General features: G+C 40.3%; 1 protein-coding gene across 3 annotated transcripts in view; it reads left to right on the forward strand.

Moving 5' to 3' along the window:
* Nucleotides 1–17,909, forward strand: part of Spata16 (spermatogenesis associated 16) — a 345,630-nt gene that overhangs the window by 26,320 nt on the left and 301,401 nt on the right. For all 3 annotated transcript variants that reach the window (XM_017319720.2, NM_029150.4, NM_027583.3), the window contains exon 2: nt 3,375–4,007. In XM_017319720.2, the coding sequence (XP_017175209.1) occupies nt 3,393–4,007 (615 nt within the window). In that variant the 5' untranslated portion in view covers nt 3,375–3,392. The remainder of the gene's footprint in view (nt 1–3,374; nt 4,008–17,909) is intronic.

Genomic DNA, 17,909 nt, shown 5'->3' on the forward strand with positions numbered 1-17,909 from the left:
CTGCATGTAACTTAGTCTTTGTTTTACAGCATATGTTTTGACCTACATTTTTTGAACAGCTTTATGCAGAACCCTGAGCTCATGTCTGGATCAGTAGGGGATGAGTCTGCTTTTAGACAGTCTTGGAAGAAATCAATCATGCACATGTAACTGGTCTGTTTGGAGAAGACAGAGATGGGCAGTTCCTGTCTAGGAACTGCAGTTTGGTTTAGGACAAGTAAATGAGGTGGGAACAAGATGGGAAAATGTCAGCAGATGGACTGAGAATGAGCATCATTTGGCATTAACAGAGCTGCTTCTCTTGAGTTCATGGGGTGGGAAGTAAGGGCAGAGTGCAAGGCTGGTCGGGGAATGGCCATGATGCACAACCCTCCCCTGCAGGTTTGTGACTGCTGGAAATGCTGAGCACCTCCATAGCTCTTTTGTTGAGCAGCACAGCTTTCATAAGGAGCATATTCTACCTCTGAAATTAATGTCACGTGACCAGCTGCTACCTCTGTGAAACAGAGGTTGGTTAGGGCCTGCTCTTCTTTCAGACTGTCGATTTAAGGACACCTATTGATATTCAGGGCAGTGTTCTGTGTTGAGGCATAGGGACTTAAATCTGTTGTTTCTTGGACAACTTTGGGATAACTGTTCCTTCAGATGCCTGAATATTAAAAGTTTGTTCATCTGTTCAGCATCTCTTAATGTCCTATGAGCACCCTCTCTGCTTTCTCCCACTGCATTATTACTGTTTATACAAATCTGTTGGAGGATTCAAAATGGTAATTTCTCTAGAAAGGCTTAAGAGTTGCTATAGAGCACTCTAGAGTTTCTGTCACACACATGCGCACGCGCGCGCACGCACACACCCACACACACACACACACACACACAAAACTTTTCTTCTTGCACTGAGGGAAAGGCACATCTTCAGGGATAGATAGGTTGGGAGAGGCTAGGGCAGGGAGGAATGGGAAGGCAATAAAGAAAGGAAAGACAATCACCCTTCAGGAGAATCAGTTACGAAGATGGACACAAATTTACACACTGAAGATGAGAAGTCAACCCTGATAAGAAGGTAGTGTTGCTATAGATGCTGCAGAGTTACATCAACCCACGACAGAGAAGCTGATGTTCTGTAGCCTCTGGTACATGATGTAAATAGCTGAGATAAGATACCGGGAGAAACTCTTGGAACCGTTCACCTACCAACATTTATTATTCATATTTATATATAGTCTATTGTGAAAAGGAATCTTACCAGCAGCTATTCTGAGCAACGGGAAAATTTCAAAAGCTGTATCTGAGCTACTGAAAGAACTTCTGTGGGATAGATGCTTGTCTGAGAATCCACCTCCAGAGACCCCAGCCGAAGCCCAGATCCTTCATGGTACAAGAACAAACAAGAACACAGTGATGGCTGGCACTCTCTTCTTCTCACTGCCTTAGGTAGAATACTCCAGGACAGTGCCTTGACAGTGGTGGCACTGGGCCTGGGATTCACTGTTTTGCACATCTCCTTGGGACGGAGCAGGGCATACACTGGCCAAGATTGTAATCTTTCACAAATTACTTCTGTCAATATAATCCTGTCAGGGAATCACAACTCTAGCATTTAGCTTTTGATAACTTATAACAAGATAGTTCTTACTAGAATCTGATATCTCTCTCTCTCTCTCTCTCTCTCTCTCTGTGTGTGTGTGTGTGTGTGTGTGTGTGTGTGTGTGTGTCCAGAGGCAGACACAGGCAGTCTTTCTTCATCACTCTCCACCTTATTTTCTTTGTAGGTACACTGTCATTGTACCTGAAGCTCAATGTTGTGGCTAGAACAAGTGGCCAGCACACGCCTTGAATCCACCAGTCTCTATACGCAAACAGTGGGGTTATAGCCATGCATGGCTTTTAGGTGGATTGGGGGTGGGATTTGAACTCAGATCCTCTTGCTTTCACATCAGTCTCTCATTCCAACTTGATACTAATTATAAGGTCATAAAACTGTCATGATAGCCTCTTTTATGTTCACCTATAGCCTAACACTTTTCTATAACACCTATATATAAGGGTAGGGTAAAGGAAAAATTTTAACCTCAAAAGTAGTTTTATGTCTTTTTTTTTTTTTTTTTTTTTTGTCATAAGAATCAGCTGGGTCTTGGTTCACAGTGTTTCAAAGGTCCGCTGGAGCCAAGCTACTGCCTCTCAATAGACAAAGCAAAGCAATCAATATTAGCAAAATAACAAGCTTGAAGAAGCTTCTCAAGTGTTTTCCTTTGGTGGAGGAGGCATCACAGAGATTAATAGAAGCACAAATGTAACATTTTAACTCATTGTATCTTGAGATCATACTCGGCCTTAGCCCAGCTCTTTTCTTGTGGCTTTGTATCTTATGTAAGTATAGTCAGAGCTACACTAAAAGTGGCATGGCAGGGAGGAAAGACTCTAAGCAAGGAGCTTGTGAGTGCCTGGGGCAGGTTCTGCTGAAAGCGGTACTGTGTCGGTGGAGCGGCATCGCCTTCCTATCCTTTAGATTCTTTGTAAAGTAAAGAAATAAATTGTACCCAGTATAGACTATGATTAAGTAAGAGGATCCTATGGGATAAGAGCCCATTATATTCAGCAATTATTATATTTTAGGGCATTTTCTATCTTGCAGATCTAGGAACAAAGTTCCTATGAAGAGGTCTCCTTATCAGACTGTGTGTTAGCATCAGCGCGTTGGGAACATGTTTCACATCAGAAACCATATTCATGTCATTACTCCAGAAACAGTGGACTCAAGATGAATATATGGCTTGAGTCACCGGGAGGTTAAGGCCACATTCCTCTATTTGTTTTAACAAATAGCTGTCTTTAAAGATAGTCCAGCATGAGGCTTTCCATATTAATGGAAAGAAATATAAATATTAATAAAGAAATCTCCATGCTCACATTTCTGAAAGTTTTTCCAAAGAAGTGGCTGTGGTTTCTCTCCCAAGTCCATCATGCAGGATAGCAATGGGCTTTGTGAAGAGTTATAGACCACCTGCCTTTCTGAGGAAATAAAGAGAAAGTGGATTTTTTTTTTTTGGCTTCTAGGGCTATGTATAAGATTTTCCTATTCAATGACTTTAGCTTCTTATATAAAGGTTCATTTAATGCTGTTCAGCCGTAAATTATTTTTCAGGCAACATCCAGATGAGCTTGGGCTGAGTTCTTACCTTAGTGAGTTTTGAGACTGAAGCATCCATTGGTCAGTGTGAACAGTCAGTGCATAGTATAAATGCAGCTGTGTTCTGCATGATAGCTATCTATGATGAAGAAAACAGTATTAGAAATGCAACTGACTATTGGCTAAAACAACTGGGGTTTCAAAGTCATTGTTTCCATGGCTTTCTTCTTTGTCACCCCTGCAGGAGTCTACGGGTGGACCAATGGATTCTGGCAAGAGTAGGAGTTTGGAGACTACAGTGAAGAGAGTCTATCGAGATCTGCTTCTTCCAAAGATAAATACAAGCAAGAAAATGTCCACCTTGACAAATTCCCCCAGCAGCCTGGAAGGGACACCTGGAATTAAGAAGAACAGTGGAGAAATGCAAGCTGAAGCCTCAGCTGAGAGAGTAAAACTCACAAAGAGCATCAAAGAAAAACAAAATAACGAGTTAGAGAAGGTGGCCCTTAAACGGAAGGCTGACAGCGAAGAGAAGCTGGTGGGAAAGAAAGAGGCCAAGATAATGGAACTAGACAATCAGCTAGTCACCACCGTACCTCTGCCCCACATCCCCTTAAAGAACATAATGGATGTGGAAATGAAGCTGGTCTATGTTGATGAAGAGGATGTGAGCTATGAGTTTGCCCAGCCTAACATGTGCCTTGGGCTTCAGGCAACAGGCCAGACTGCCACCACGATGCCACCTGCAAGTCCCCGGGATCTCACCACCCTGCCACAGATTGACAAATGGCTTCAGGTAGCCTTAAAGGATGCCAGCTCTTGCTATAGACAGAAGAAATATGCCGTGGCAGCAGGACAGTTCAGGACAGCACTTGAGGTATGGGATTACAGTCAGTATAGATGCGCAGGGAGCCATGAAATTAAAAGCTACAATTACACTGAGTGGTTCTCGCCACAATGTAATGAACAGTGGTCATGGGGTAAAATTATTTAATGTCAGAATTAAGAGTTACAAAGTTACATAAAGCAAGTGAGATGGTCCAGTAGATTACCATGCCTATTCCTGTTTAACATGCTTTTTCTGCTTGTAAACCCAGAAGGAAATGGCAACATATGTACAAATGTGGTTAGTTTTATAATTTAGGTATATACGTCCAAAAGCTATGGCACATCAATACAGTGGTGGTGTGTTAAATAAATGCTTTCTAAATGCAAGCATTCCACAAGACCATAAATTATACCTTTTATGTAGTCTTTGCAAGCAAACCCTTAGTTTTCAGCACAGGCTGATACTGTACGTGGTATACTAGGTATACAATGTTATACGTGTTAGACTCGGTACAATGCTTGGTACACATGACATCATTTTCCTTGACAGAAGCATCACTTCAGATATCCTCCTCATTCTAGTGAACTTTACGACTATTATGCCATCTGCAAGCATTAAGAAGGTGTTAGTGGACTGAAACAAACCTAGAAATTACTGTTAAACCCAGAATAAGTCGTGTAAAAAAGTATGTGGTCTGACGACTTACTAAGCTTGTAGAGTAAGGAAATACATATGTAAAAGTCCCAATGGCCCAGCACGATTGGGGGTCCCCCTATGTATTCCATTAATTGCAAAAACAAAAAATAGATAAATAAAAATAAAAACTCAGTGAATTCTAGATGTGCCTGCTGAGCTTGGAGACTTCAAAATATGAGTGAAAGAAAAGAAAGTGTGTTCCTTTTGTCTTTCATATTGAGAGGCTCAGTATAGTAATATTACATAAATGTGCATCAAGGAACACCTTGATGGGGGCCAGAGGGAGGCCTAGAGATAATGTAAGGTGCTGTGGTATAGATTTACAGAGTAAAATATGTCCACCACTGCCTGCATGTTGAAATGTCTAAATCTAGAATGAATTACTAATAGGAAATAATCAACCGTGCTATCCCTAAATATTTAAGAAGGAACTGAGTACACACAAACACACCCACACACACAGAGAGAGAGAGAGAGAGAGAGAGAGAGAGAGGAAGAGAGAGAGAGAGAAAGAGAGAGAGAGAGAGAGAAAGAGAGAGAGAGAGAGAGAGAGAGAGAGAGAGAGAGAGAGAGAGAGAGAGAATTCATCTATTTTCATACAGGGTCATCCACACCCCAACTGGCAGCGTAGTGTCCCACGTAAACCTTGAGGGTGTTATTTCTACATAACATTGCCATTAGTAAGTGCTGGCAACCTGGGCTATCTGCCAGCCTCTGAGAGGACTCTCACCTCTACTTTGAGCCTTTTCAGACCCCAGACTTAGGACAGAATGCTCAAGCAAGACTGCATATAGAGCCCTGTACATTTCTTCAAGGGTCATCCCATTGCCTGCTGGTGTTTCTCCAATAGGCATGTTCTTCATGAAGTAGGGTAAAAGAAAGGGTTATCTTTATATCAATGAATAAGGATATAAAATTAAGAAATTGTGCTGTAAAACTTCAAGTTGGGACTATGTAAGAGAGTACAAGATACCAGTATTAACTGGAAGGAAATAGCCAGTTTTCCATAAAACCCAGCATTCATAATGCTAAAAATCAGCACCAAGATTTAATGACTTAAATGTGTGTTTGTGCTCAAAGCCTGCACCTCCCTCTCCCTCCCCCACCCACTCCCCCTCCCCTCCTCCTCCTCTCCTTCCCCCTCTCCCTCTCTCTGTCTTTGAGCTCTTCTTTCTCTACTTTTCCCCTTCTCTCTCCCCTGGATTTTAGGAAAGCTTTGGATGCTGACACTAATTACTGGTAATTAACAAAGGTAATTATTTTGAGACCAAAACTTTAGCTTAGACATCTGGCCTAGCTTTTGTTTAATTACCTTGGGAGTTAACTTTGAAATCTTCTCTAGGATGTCTCTTAATAAACAAAAGCTGCTGGGAATAGAAAGGTTTCTTCCCTTCTTTAACTCTTCTTCTCATGAACTTAAACTTGCCAGTGTGATACATCCTTGGGGTTCTCAGATGCTAACACGTAGCACAGTCCTTTTCTCATTGCTTGATGTGGCTTTTAAGTGAAGCAGGATGGCGACAAGCTGAGATGACAACCAGTACACTAGAGAGAAGAATGCATCACAAATATCTGTGTGTGTAGAAATTAGTAATATTTAACTATAGATGACAGAAATTCTGAAATAAGCGTCTGGTAGGAGATGGAGATATATTTGTTTCATAGAAGTACATCTAGCCCATAATAAGCACAATATAATCTTAAGAATTTTACATATTATATATAGTACATATATATGTACTATATGTATTACATATATAATATACAACATATATAATAACAAGCACTGCCCACAGTGCTGTACCCAGCACTCCCACTGGCCAGAATGTCATCATGTAACCATAAAAATCTGCAGTGGGGGGCCTGGGAAACAGTATTCCAGACACTGCTCACACTAGGAGGTTCTAGGACACAGGAAGCAAGTTAGATAAGGAATCTCTCTCCCCAAGGGTCTTTATCATTAGAAACATATCAGAAGGTATATCCCAGGCTTGCTAGGTAAGCGGAACACTATCAGTTATGGCAGCATGCAGAATATGTATAGCTTGTGGTTGAAGACAGGACAAGTGATGAAAGAGAAAACCATGCTCTAGCCAAGGCTTCTGGAAATTTGAAAATATTTATTGATTGGTACTATATTTGCCAACACATGTAAAAGCCTTTTGTGGTAGTTTGAATAGGAATGGTGCCATAGGCTCATAGGCTTGAATGCTTGACCACTAGGGAGTGGTGCTACCTGACAAGACTTAGAGGTGTGGCCTTGTTGGAGTGGGTTTGGCCTTGTTGTTATACAAAATACTGTTAGAAATGTATCCGTGTAGCTGGTGACTATCACACACAAAGGTGTTTTAGCCAGTGTTCTATTGCTATGAAGAGACACCATGACCATGGCAACTCTCATGAAGGAAAGCATTTAATTGGGGCTGGCTCACAGTTTCAGAAGGGAACATGGTGACACACAGGCAGACATGGTAGCTGAGAGTTCTATAGCCAGGGTTGAAGGCAGCAGGACAAGAAAGACACTGGCCCTGGCTTGAGCATTTGAAATCCTAAAGCCCACCTCTAGTAGTTCATACTATTAAAAATCTTAAATTTACTCACTATCAAAATCATAGAGCTTCTTTGAGTAAAAGCATAAGATTGGTTTTGTGGAATCACATTCGCATATTACTAAATGCATGCTACTAGTCAATAAACTACTTAGGTGCCAATAAAATATAGGAAAAATGTGGGCTAGAGAGAAGGCTCAACAACCTTGCTTCTCTTTTGGAAGACCTGAGTTTAGTCAGCAGCACCAATGTGAGTGGCTCACAAATGCTTGGAACTCCAACTCCAGAGGATGTAACATGCACTTCTGGAGTCTGCAGACATAGATACACACACACACACACACACACACACACACAGAGAGAGACAGACAGACAGACAGAGAGAAACACACACAAAGAGAGACAGAGAAAGAGAGAGACAGAGACAGACAAAGACAGAAAAAGACAGAGACAGAGAGAATATTTTTACATAGAAAAATATTAGTCAAACATTCTTGCTATACTCTCATCAGAGGAATAATTAATAACAGTTGCCAACATCCAAGAATATAGTGGTCAGGTGTTTCTTGTAACTTGCAGGGAAATACTCAAAAGAAAAATTATCAAAGACTCTAGCTTTGTGGCCTGCACACTGATACTGTGGCCTCCACCTTAATCATGGGATTTTAGTATTTCAAAAGCTTCTACCTTCTGAATTAGAGCAGGTCTGCAGATACCCTTTAAGATTTACAGCTTCAAAGAGCTCCACTTGAACCAGCCATAGAAAACAAGGTTTGTCCTCCACAACTGAAGCTGTCTGTTTTGTTTGAAACACATAGGAAAGGACTCCAGGGGCCCTAATCTCTCCTATCTTGATGCCCAACTGACCTCATGGAGAAATAATTACTCATTACTCACAACACAAAGCTTGTTCTGTGTGTTGGGTGGTGTGACTTACATTCTGGGGATATTTGTACTCAGTCTTCCATTCTGTTCCCCAAATAAGCCATGGCATAAGTTGTTGTCTTACTGTCTCTGCTGTGACTGCTCAATGGATGATCAACCTAAGTGACCTGCTCATAGTCTGCTAACACTTGTGGAGCCTGGGTCTGAACACAGCTTGATTTCACAACTTAGTAGCTTAATAGCTGCATCTGCGCTACTGGGAGAAAGTTGGTTGGAAATAGAGGATTCCAGAGGGAACCCACCCCTGCAGAGTTGGAGACTACATTTAAACAAATCCCAGATGACCCTTGGGCACATTTAATCTCGGGAGTGCTATGTTTGAGTGTGCCTGACTGAACCATTTACCCTGATGGTGTGGGTGTTGAATGCTCTCCACGGGACCATGTGATGGAGGCTTAGATCCCAAGGTGACATTTCAGGAGGTAAATAAGGTAACCTTTGAGAGGAGTCAAGAGAGACAGATGTGTGTAGGCCATTGAAGGGGTGCCTCAAGATACTTGGAATCCAGGCTCTTTCTTTATCCTTACTCTCTGGATCATGGTGTAAGTGAATTTGTTCAGCAGCTCTTTCTGCCATAGCATGCTCACACTGCTTTGCCCCAGGTACAAAATGGGGCAGCCAAGCATGCACTGTGGAGCATGGCAACTTTTCTCTCTTCATACCTTGAATATCTATCTCAAGAGTTGTGATGGCAGAAACCTTGCACATTTGCCTCTGATTAGCACTCTATAGCTCCTCTTCTAACACTCCTTTCTGCCCAACAACTGGCCTGGAGGAAACAATATTCTTCCCTTTGATCGGTTGTTTCAATATCAATCGTTCAGAAATTGAGAATTTAAATAGCAGTAAAAAAGTAAGTTTTTTGAGAGGCTGTTTTTTAGAGTTTTTATCTCTGTGATAAAACACCATGAACAAAACCAAGTTGGAGAGGAAAAGGTTTCTTTCAGCTTACAATTCTCAGGTCATACTCTGTCACTGAAGGAAGTCAAGGCAGGAACTCAAGACAAGATCCTAGAGGCAAAAAAGGAAGCAGAGACTACGAGGGAGTGCTGCTTACTGGCTTCCTTCCCCAAGGCTTTCTCTGCCTCCTTTGATATACACCTAAGACCCCCTCCCAAGGCTGGCTGCCCGCAGTAGGATAGGCCTTTCCACACCAACAGACAATTAAGAAAATGCACTACAGACTTGCCTACAAGGAACCTTTTGGAGGCATTTTCTCAACTGGGCTTCCTCTTCTCAGATAACTCCAGCTTGTGTCAAGTTGGCCAAAGCAACCAGCTCAGTGCATGGGGCTGGGAGAGGGTTGGGGTGGCAGGTCTGTTATGCAAGAGCATTACAAACCATTCCGTCACTATGTGATCAAAGATGGAGCAGCTTAACACTCTCCCCCAAAAAACAAAAACAAAAACAAAAACAAACGAAAACGAAAACTAGAATAGAAAGAAAATGGAAATGTCAAACTCTGCAAATGGAGGACATTTTGAAAATGGATTACATTATAATTTTATAGAAAGCTCACTAAGTTGTCTGTTTCTCATTTCACCTTAGATTAGTAAAACATGGGACTAAGAACCATCTTTTGGGAATCATTGTTCTAGAACACATTTCCCTTATGGTAATCTTTAAGTCTCCAAGACGATGGAGTCTGTACCAGGCCTTCTGATAAGATTACATCCAGTGTAATGGAATTTGGTAGGAGGCAGGTCCATTTTGGAGCCCATTCAAGGGGGTTTATTTAATGAAGTAGCAAAAATATCTCATTATAGGGCAGCCTCACCTATAATTGCTCTACTGAGAATAATTCTGTAGCAAGTCTCTAGGGTCTCACAATGTGGATATCCCAGAAAGCTAATTTAAATGGATTTTAACACAGTATTGCTTTGTGCAGTAAAATCAGGTACTGAGTACCTGGGTTGTTGTATTACACAGCTGTGGTTTTCCTCCTGATTTCAATATACAGTTCTCTTTTATTATTTTTATTAGCATACCAAAAAATGAGGTACATTGTTACATTTTCATACATAGATCATTATACTTTGTTCTTATACCTACCCATTGTCTTCCCCATCCTTCCTCTCTCCTTGCTAGATTCTTTCTCACAATATTAATCCCCAATTTACTGTCATTTTCACATATATATGAAATATACATTTATGTGTGTATATGTGTACATATATATATATATATATATGTTCATACATGTGCATATATGCATATACACATATACATCCATTCAGACCTCTTCGTCTCCTTTCACAGAACCCTTATTTTCATGTCCTACACACACACACACACACACACAAACATTTAAATCTAAATTCTACATGTAAAAGAAACCTGATATTTGTCTTTCTGAGTCTGGTTTATATTGCTTAACATGATGACCCCCAGTTCTACTTTTCTGAAAAGGTCATAATTTCACAATTCACATTTCTTCACAGCTAAATAAAGTTATATATATATATATATACATGTATATATATATATATATATGCATATATATATATATATATGTATATATATATATATATCCTGTCAGTGTACATACCTAGGCTTGTTCCAAATTTTGGCAGTGGTGACTAGGGTAGAAGTAAGAATAAATATGCAAGTACCTCTATAGTATGTTGAGTTAGAGTCTTTGAAGTATATACCCAAGAGACACAGAGTTAGATCATAAAGTCTTTTTGAGAAACCTTCTACAGATTTCCATCGTCGTTGGGCAGGCATACATTCACACTGGGACTCTTCTTTCTTAATATCCTCACCAGAGTTGGAGCAAAGTCTTTGCTATTTGTTCTTCTGAGTAGCACCGTATTGAAAAGGATTTCAAAGATTCAATAACTAAGAAAACTATCCAATCAATAAATGCGCTAATGAATCAAATTGACAGTTCTCAAAGGAAGACATTCTAATGGTGAATAAATATTTGAAAATGTTCAACATTTGCAAATGTCCCCCTTGGAGAAACGCAAAGTCAAACTGCCTTGAGATCCAGCTTGTGAAGCTTCAGTGAAGAAAAGAAAGGAAGCGAGTTCTGGGGAGCTTGCCCTCGACCCTGTTCTAGTTCAAGACACTCACTTTCAAATATGGCATCACAGTAACTCCTTAAGTTAGCTACTCACACCCCTTTTAGAGGCAAACAAAATAAAACAAAAACCTGGTGTTTTCAAAAGCTAAACTCCTTCCTTAAGGGGTCACACCCTGTCTACGGCAGGGCTCTTCACGCCCCACATTCGTTGCTCTTCCCACTGAAAGGTGTATAAAAGTTGTGTAGGGAGACTGTTAAAAATGCAGATCTGACATGCCTCACTTCAAATTAAGTTCCCAAATGTTGTCAATGGTGTGCTGTTCCAGGAGTCACTCTGGGGAGCAGGGACCTATGCCCGGGCAGTAGTTGGCTGTCAGACGGCTGCTGTCACCCCTTGAGCATGTCAGATTGCTGTTCTGTTCATCTACCATCACAAGTCTAGGCAGCCACCAAAGAGCAGGGCTGTAATGAGCATGCTGCTGAGTTTTTGGAGTCAGAATCTCTGACCGATGCTGTCCTCCTATGTGCTCTGCGGATGGACTTTCTTTCTTCCTCAGAGTGCAGTGAGGGAGAAAAATGACAGCAACCTGTGGCCAAATGCTGTCATGCAGGGTCTCGGCAATTGCTTAACTCAAACCATGACGAAAGCATAACTTATGTGCAAGTTAAAACAGAGCTCAACTTCTTGAGCCTCACACAATGTATTTAAAACTTGAAAGTTTAAAATGTCAGCATTCCAGAGGGTTTGCCCAAATGCTTGTTAATAGCATTGTTAATCCATAGCCCTTCTCCTGGGTGATTAACACTGACAATGTGCAGTCCTAAGCACTTACCTAGGGTGCACACAATTCTGGGTTTGGTCTCGAGAACCAGGAAACAAAAAATCTAATCTGCTTTTAATTATATTTACAGTTGTCCAAACAATAACCCAAATAAGGCATTGTTCTCTACTATATTACTCTGTTGGAAAGAATGATCCCCATCAAAGGCTGTTGTAAATGATTAGCTGTTTGTGACAAAAATACAAGCCTTATCTTAAATGCACAAATCAGGAAGCCAGAAATAGTTCATTTTCTCTCAGTTGCCAGGTATAAACTGTTGAACTTTGTATGCTCAAGATTAGACATTTCAGTTTTTGATTGTTGCTGGGTTTGTTCATTCATAACCAATAAGAATTTAGTGATTAAAGACCCTTGAAAAATGTTAGCAAATTTTTATGGCAGAAAAAAATGCATAGCCTGTGTTTCTCTTGGCCTCAAAAATAAAATAATAAACTGAGTGGTTTTCTTTTCCTAAGTTTGTTCATAGACAATATTATACATGCACACAATATTCACTGATTACCCTCATTCCAACCCTGTCCATCTCCAGCCCATCTGCCCTCTTGCCTACAAATTTCTCTCTCCTTCCTGTCTGTCTGATTTGTGAGCTAAGGATGTTAGCCAGTGACAGCAAGGGCTTGCAGGTGTCCATCACAGCACAGTGGGCTCAGAAGTGGGGACACAACTTAAGACAATGATTACCTTTCTCCCAGAATCTACCAGGAACCGATAGTTCTAGTTCAGCAGTAAGGGGTTGGTGCACATGAGCTCTTTCCTCCAAGTATAACAAAACCAATTTTCTGCATGTTCGTTGAGAGTAACCACAGCTTCTTTGAGTTGCTGACTGTAATGAAAGGATTGCTTTTCATAGCCCTGTTCTTTATCTTCCACCTAGTACATTCTTCTGACTCCATCTTTCAAAATATTCTCTGAGCATTAAAGCAGGTGATATGAATGAATTCTTTAGGACCGGTCCTCGACTGTCACAGTTCTCAGCATCTTTGGCAACAATCTGCCTTCAGTGTGGTTCAACGCAGAGAGAGCTTTCTTTGATCAAGGCAGAGAGTAGTTTTTACTTATGGGTATAAATGGATATTTAGAAGGCAGTTTGATGTTATTCAGTTTATTTAAACAATAATAAGTATCCCATTAGACCTATGACCTCTCCAGGCATAGGTTGTTAAACAGGCTAATAATACTAGACATGGATTCTCTCCTGTGGAAGCAGAATTCTAAGTAGTTGGAAGATGGTTGATTGCCACCATAATGGTTATGTCACTACTGCATGGGCAGGCCCATCTTGTCTAACAGATTGGTTTTGTATCTCTTAAGGTTAACGGGAATAAAAAAAATGTGTTTTTTAATAATTAAGCATGAAGAAAATAGATCTCCTGAAAAATTAAAATTTACAAATATAAGAAAAAAAGGTATGAACCAGAGGACTCATGTAGCCTCGGGTGTCCTGCCAAAGGACATGGAGTCTGATGTTCTCTAGGCATGTGTGTAAGCCTGGAGCATGCAGTGTGGAAACTCGGGATCTCTCCAGGAGGAACCAAGAGACAAGTGAAACATGTATTATGCCAGAAGCAGTGTGGGGCATCACTTGAAATCAGACAGATATTAATACAGATGCTGAGACATAAATGAAGAGCACTGGGTCATAGACCCTACCCAGGACTGGTTAAGGTAGAGACCATAGAGGAAACACAGAAGCCCTACTTCCAAATTACATTAAGACTTTAATGCTTTCTGCAGATATCTTACCCTCTCCTCCCACCTTAGATGGTGGTGGTGACTTTAGGCCTTTGGAGGGAGGTGTTGTGGGGACAAATGGGGACAGCCTTTCAAATACAGCCTCTTTTTTGTGTCCCCTACTTCCATCTCCAAACGAAAAAGACCTAAGCCAAGAGATTCAGCCACATTACCCTAACCACTTTTGTTTGCCCTTATCACTGCCCTGAGGAATAAGAATTCAGATGCAGGAACAGGGCATAATTAAATTATGCAGATGACACCCCACTACCAAGACTGAACTTCTATTTCGGGGTCATATATTTTTCTTGTTGTTGTTGTTTGATGTGTTATTGTTTATATTTTAAAGACACTTCCCCCTAAAATAATATGACCTTAGATGGATGTGCAAAAAGACTTTGTACATATAACCTCTAATTTAGTTACTTCTCATGATTTTCACCTCAATGGGACCACAACAATTAAAGCATTTAAGGTATGCAGAAAAGAACTGATCTTTGCTTAAAGCAGAAATGTATCTGAGAGTCTGAGAGTTATGATCAAGGATGGGAAGTCTGACAGTTCTCTGACTTGACACAATGAAAACTTTATTCACAGATAAGCCAGGTTTTCCCACCCCCTTCCTCTCTGGCTGTCCTGACTCATCTCAGGCTCCCCTCCATTGTCCATATAGAGACACCTATGGACAATACAGAGAATGGAGCAAAACTTCCTTCCTGGTATTTAGTAGCCATTGTACGGAAGACAAGGCAAGAGAGGCCTTCTGGGTAGTTGATTACCCCAAGAGAATCAAGCTTTCCTGTTACTCCAGTGGTGCGGAGAATACAAGCGGTGCCGGGGAGATTTTAAATAAATTAGTCTGTCCTGGATTTTTGTCACTTTACAAATGAGAGAAGAATCACAGTCCATTGGATATGACCACCAACCTCATAGTTCTTAATATAATTATAATGCCCTGGAGATCTACTAAATGTATGTGGCTGCTATCAGAGAGTCTGACGGAAATGTGGAGGATCCACACAATGGACAGGCCTTATACACTGATTGTTTTAGCTCCATGAGTAAAGTATTGATTGAACAACTACAGGTTGAAAACCCACTATCCTAGATGACCATAATTTCTTCTCCTTTTAATCACTTACAATAGGTATAACTCATATCAAACTTTTTTTAAAAAAATTGGTAGATATATAAACATCCTAAAACTATTTTTTAAACACTCAGAGATAAGTATGGGGGTCTAAACCTGTCATCTCAGTACTTTAGCCACATGAGGATCAAAAGTCTGAGACAAGACTGGGCTACATTAATGAAGCCATGCATCAAAATAAAACCAAGAGGCAATCCAGGTCACATGCCAGTCATTTTGATGTGATCACTACTCGTGGCATATGTATCCAGAAATGCCCCAGTGACCACTCCTGGAATCTCCGACATCTTCTGAATTCTTTGCAATCTCTATATGTAATCTCAGAATATGCCAAAATAAAAAGTAAAAAGTAAAAATAAGTATTTTTTAAATGGCCTGAAAAGTTTACTCTTTGGAAGCCTGCATTTAAAATAACCTCAAATGAATTCAAAAGGAAATTAATTTGCTTAATGACTCCTCTCCTGTACCTAGAAATATGTTGATGCTAAATTCTGACTAATGGCTAGTTAGTTTCTCTGACTGAAATACTAAAATCATTTCATGTCTGAAGACCTCACCCAAAAAAAAAAAAAAATGCTTGATTGATCCATAAGAAACTGACCAAGAACTGTGTGATGTGATGAGTGAGGTCATTTCTGTACCTCACAAGGGTCATTTTTGTTTAATTCAAACGATAGTAAATGTTAGTGTAATTTTAAAGTAGGATGACTCTGTAATTATTACCAATCAAATTCCCATCAACCCAGCTACAGAATCCTTACACATCCCTGCATAGTAATGAAATTGATGATTCTCTCAGGATTCACATCCACTAAAACTGATGATTCTAATGCAAATACTAGAAAATATTACCAAATACCACTCCTGTTATCCAATTTTAGTTTCTAATTTTTTTTTTTTTTTTGCAGAGCCACCACAGATACACAAAATGAAGAACAGTGGCCCCACTCTTCCCTCTCCCCACTGCCCCCTTTCAGCCTTGCTTCATTTTGTAGCTCAGTGTGTGGACAGATGCTTGACTTGCTGACTAGAAGAAATCCACTCTACTCTGTCCCAGAAACCTAACATAGAGTGGGGCTGTAGCTTACTCTTCTGCTATGTACAAGAAAGTTAGTGAAAATTTCTGTTTTGATAGTTAATTTTTAGCTCCCCTGTTGCTTCATTTAATATTCACTAAGGCAAGGGACACTTTATTGCCACTTGGAAGATAATTCTACCCTTTATCAGAGACAGATTTAGTTAGGCAGGGGGTGATATCCAAGGAAATGGATTTCATTGCAAGAGCTCTGTGTAGTTTCCTAGGTATATGCATTGTTATGGAAACTTATAACATTAGACTTCTATATACATGAATGTCACCACTAACCTTATATCAAGAAAGAAAGAAATACTGGAGCGTTTGTTTTGGTCAATGATGGTGGTAGTGGTGATAATGATAGTGCTAGTCATTAATAAACAACCATTAAATTTTGGGATGAATTATAGCATAAAGCCAAGCACAAATCATTTTTATAAAAATTATATTATTTGAGTAAGAATCCATCATGATCCCTGAATCTACATCAGTCCTGCCCCACAACTCCTGTGTCCTCCCTCTCAAATTAATGATTGCTTCAAGTATTTTTGTATGTATACACACACACACACACATATATATGTATATATATATATGCATATATATGCATTATATATACATACATATGTGTGTATATATTGTGTAATGTATAAGGCTGAGATGGAGCAGAGAAGGAAAGAAGGAGTTGGTATTGCTGTTCTTCATTTTGTGTAGCTTTAGTGGCCCTGCAATAAATTTGGAAAATAAAACTAGATTGTGGGAGTGGCATTTTGTAACACTATCCTGAATTTGTGTGAGAATCATCAGTTTTAGTTCATATGAGACTTGAGAGGATCATCAGTTTGATTACAATTTAGGATTGTGTAAGGACTCTATACCTGAATCAATACAGATTTGATCTATAATCATCACAGAATTAACTATACATACATACATACATATGTATGTATCTGTGTGTGTGTGTGTATATATATGTGTGTGTGTGTGTGTGTGTGTGTGTGTGTGTGTGTGTGTGTGTGTGTGTGTATATATATACATACACACACACACACACACACACACACATGTATAATTGAATCCATTTAGGTTTGCTTGTTTGTGCATGAGTCCAGCTAACCCTTGGGATGGGACAACCAAACAGGAGTTCATCCCTTGAGGAGGCTGACTCCCTCTCTCGTAAAGCATTGAAGAGCCTGTGGTTCTTCATCTAGTGGTGGGACCATACAGTAATTTCCCTGTCAACATTGGCACGTCAGCTGGTGCTGTCACTATGGTGGTATTGCTGAGAGATCACAGATGTAGCTTCCCTGACATATAGAAGGTTTCATCTTCTGGCCTCACATGCTCCCAGCCCCATCTCCATGATCTTTCCTGACCTTAGGTACAGAGGTTGTGATGTGAATGTGTCAGTCGGGTTGAGCACCACACAGACACCTTTTCTCTACATTTTCACAAATTGGGACTATCTATAATAGTTGCTGTCTGTTACAACAAAAGCATCTCAGATGAAAGATGGCAGCTGCTCTTCTCTGTGCATATACAGGTAAACATTTAGATTACAGTTAGAAATTACCTACATTTAGGAAGATGGCCCTAATGGATTTTCCTCTGAGGTTGATCACTTCTCCAGCCATGGGTAGTTGGCTATGCTTATAGTAACAGTCATGAATTCCTTCTGATTAAAAAGCTGGGTAGCTGGTGGTTACCCCAAGACAAAAGTGCCACTATTGCACTGGTGTAGACATCTTGCCAGGCCAGTGATAACTGTGATGCATAGGCTCTACAGATAGGAGGGCCAACTGTACCTCCTCCATGGCACTTTGCATAGCACCTTCTGATGCTGAGGGAGTTCTCAGAAAGGAAGCTTCCACGTTGGTTCCAGCTCTATTCCTCGAAGTCCTGTGTCTGAAGTGGACAGTGTCTTCACCAATAGG

The sequence above is a fragment of the Mus musculus genome, chromosome 3 (genome assembly GCF_000001635.26).
Source record: "Mus musculus strain C57BL/6J chromosome 3, GRCm38.p6 C57BL/6J".
Lineage (NCBI taxonomy): Eukaryota > Metazoa > Chordata > Mammalia > Rodentia > Muridae > Mus > Mus musculus.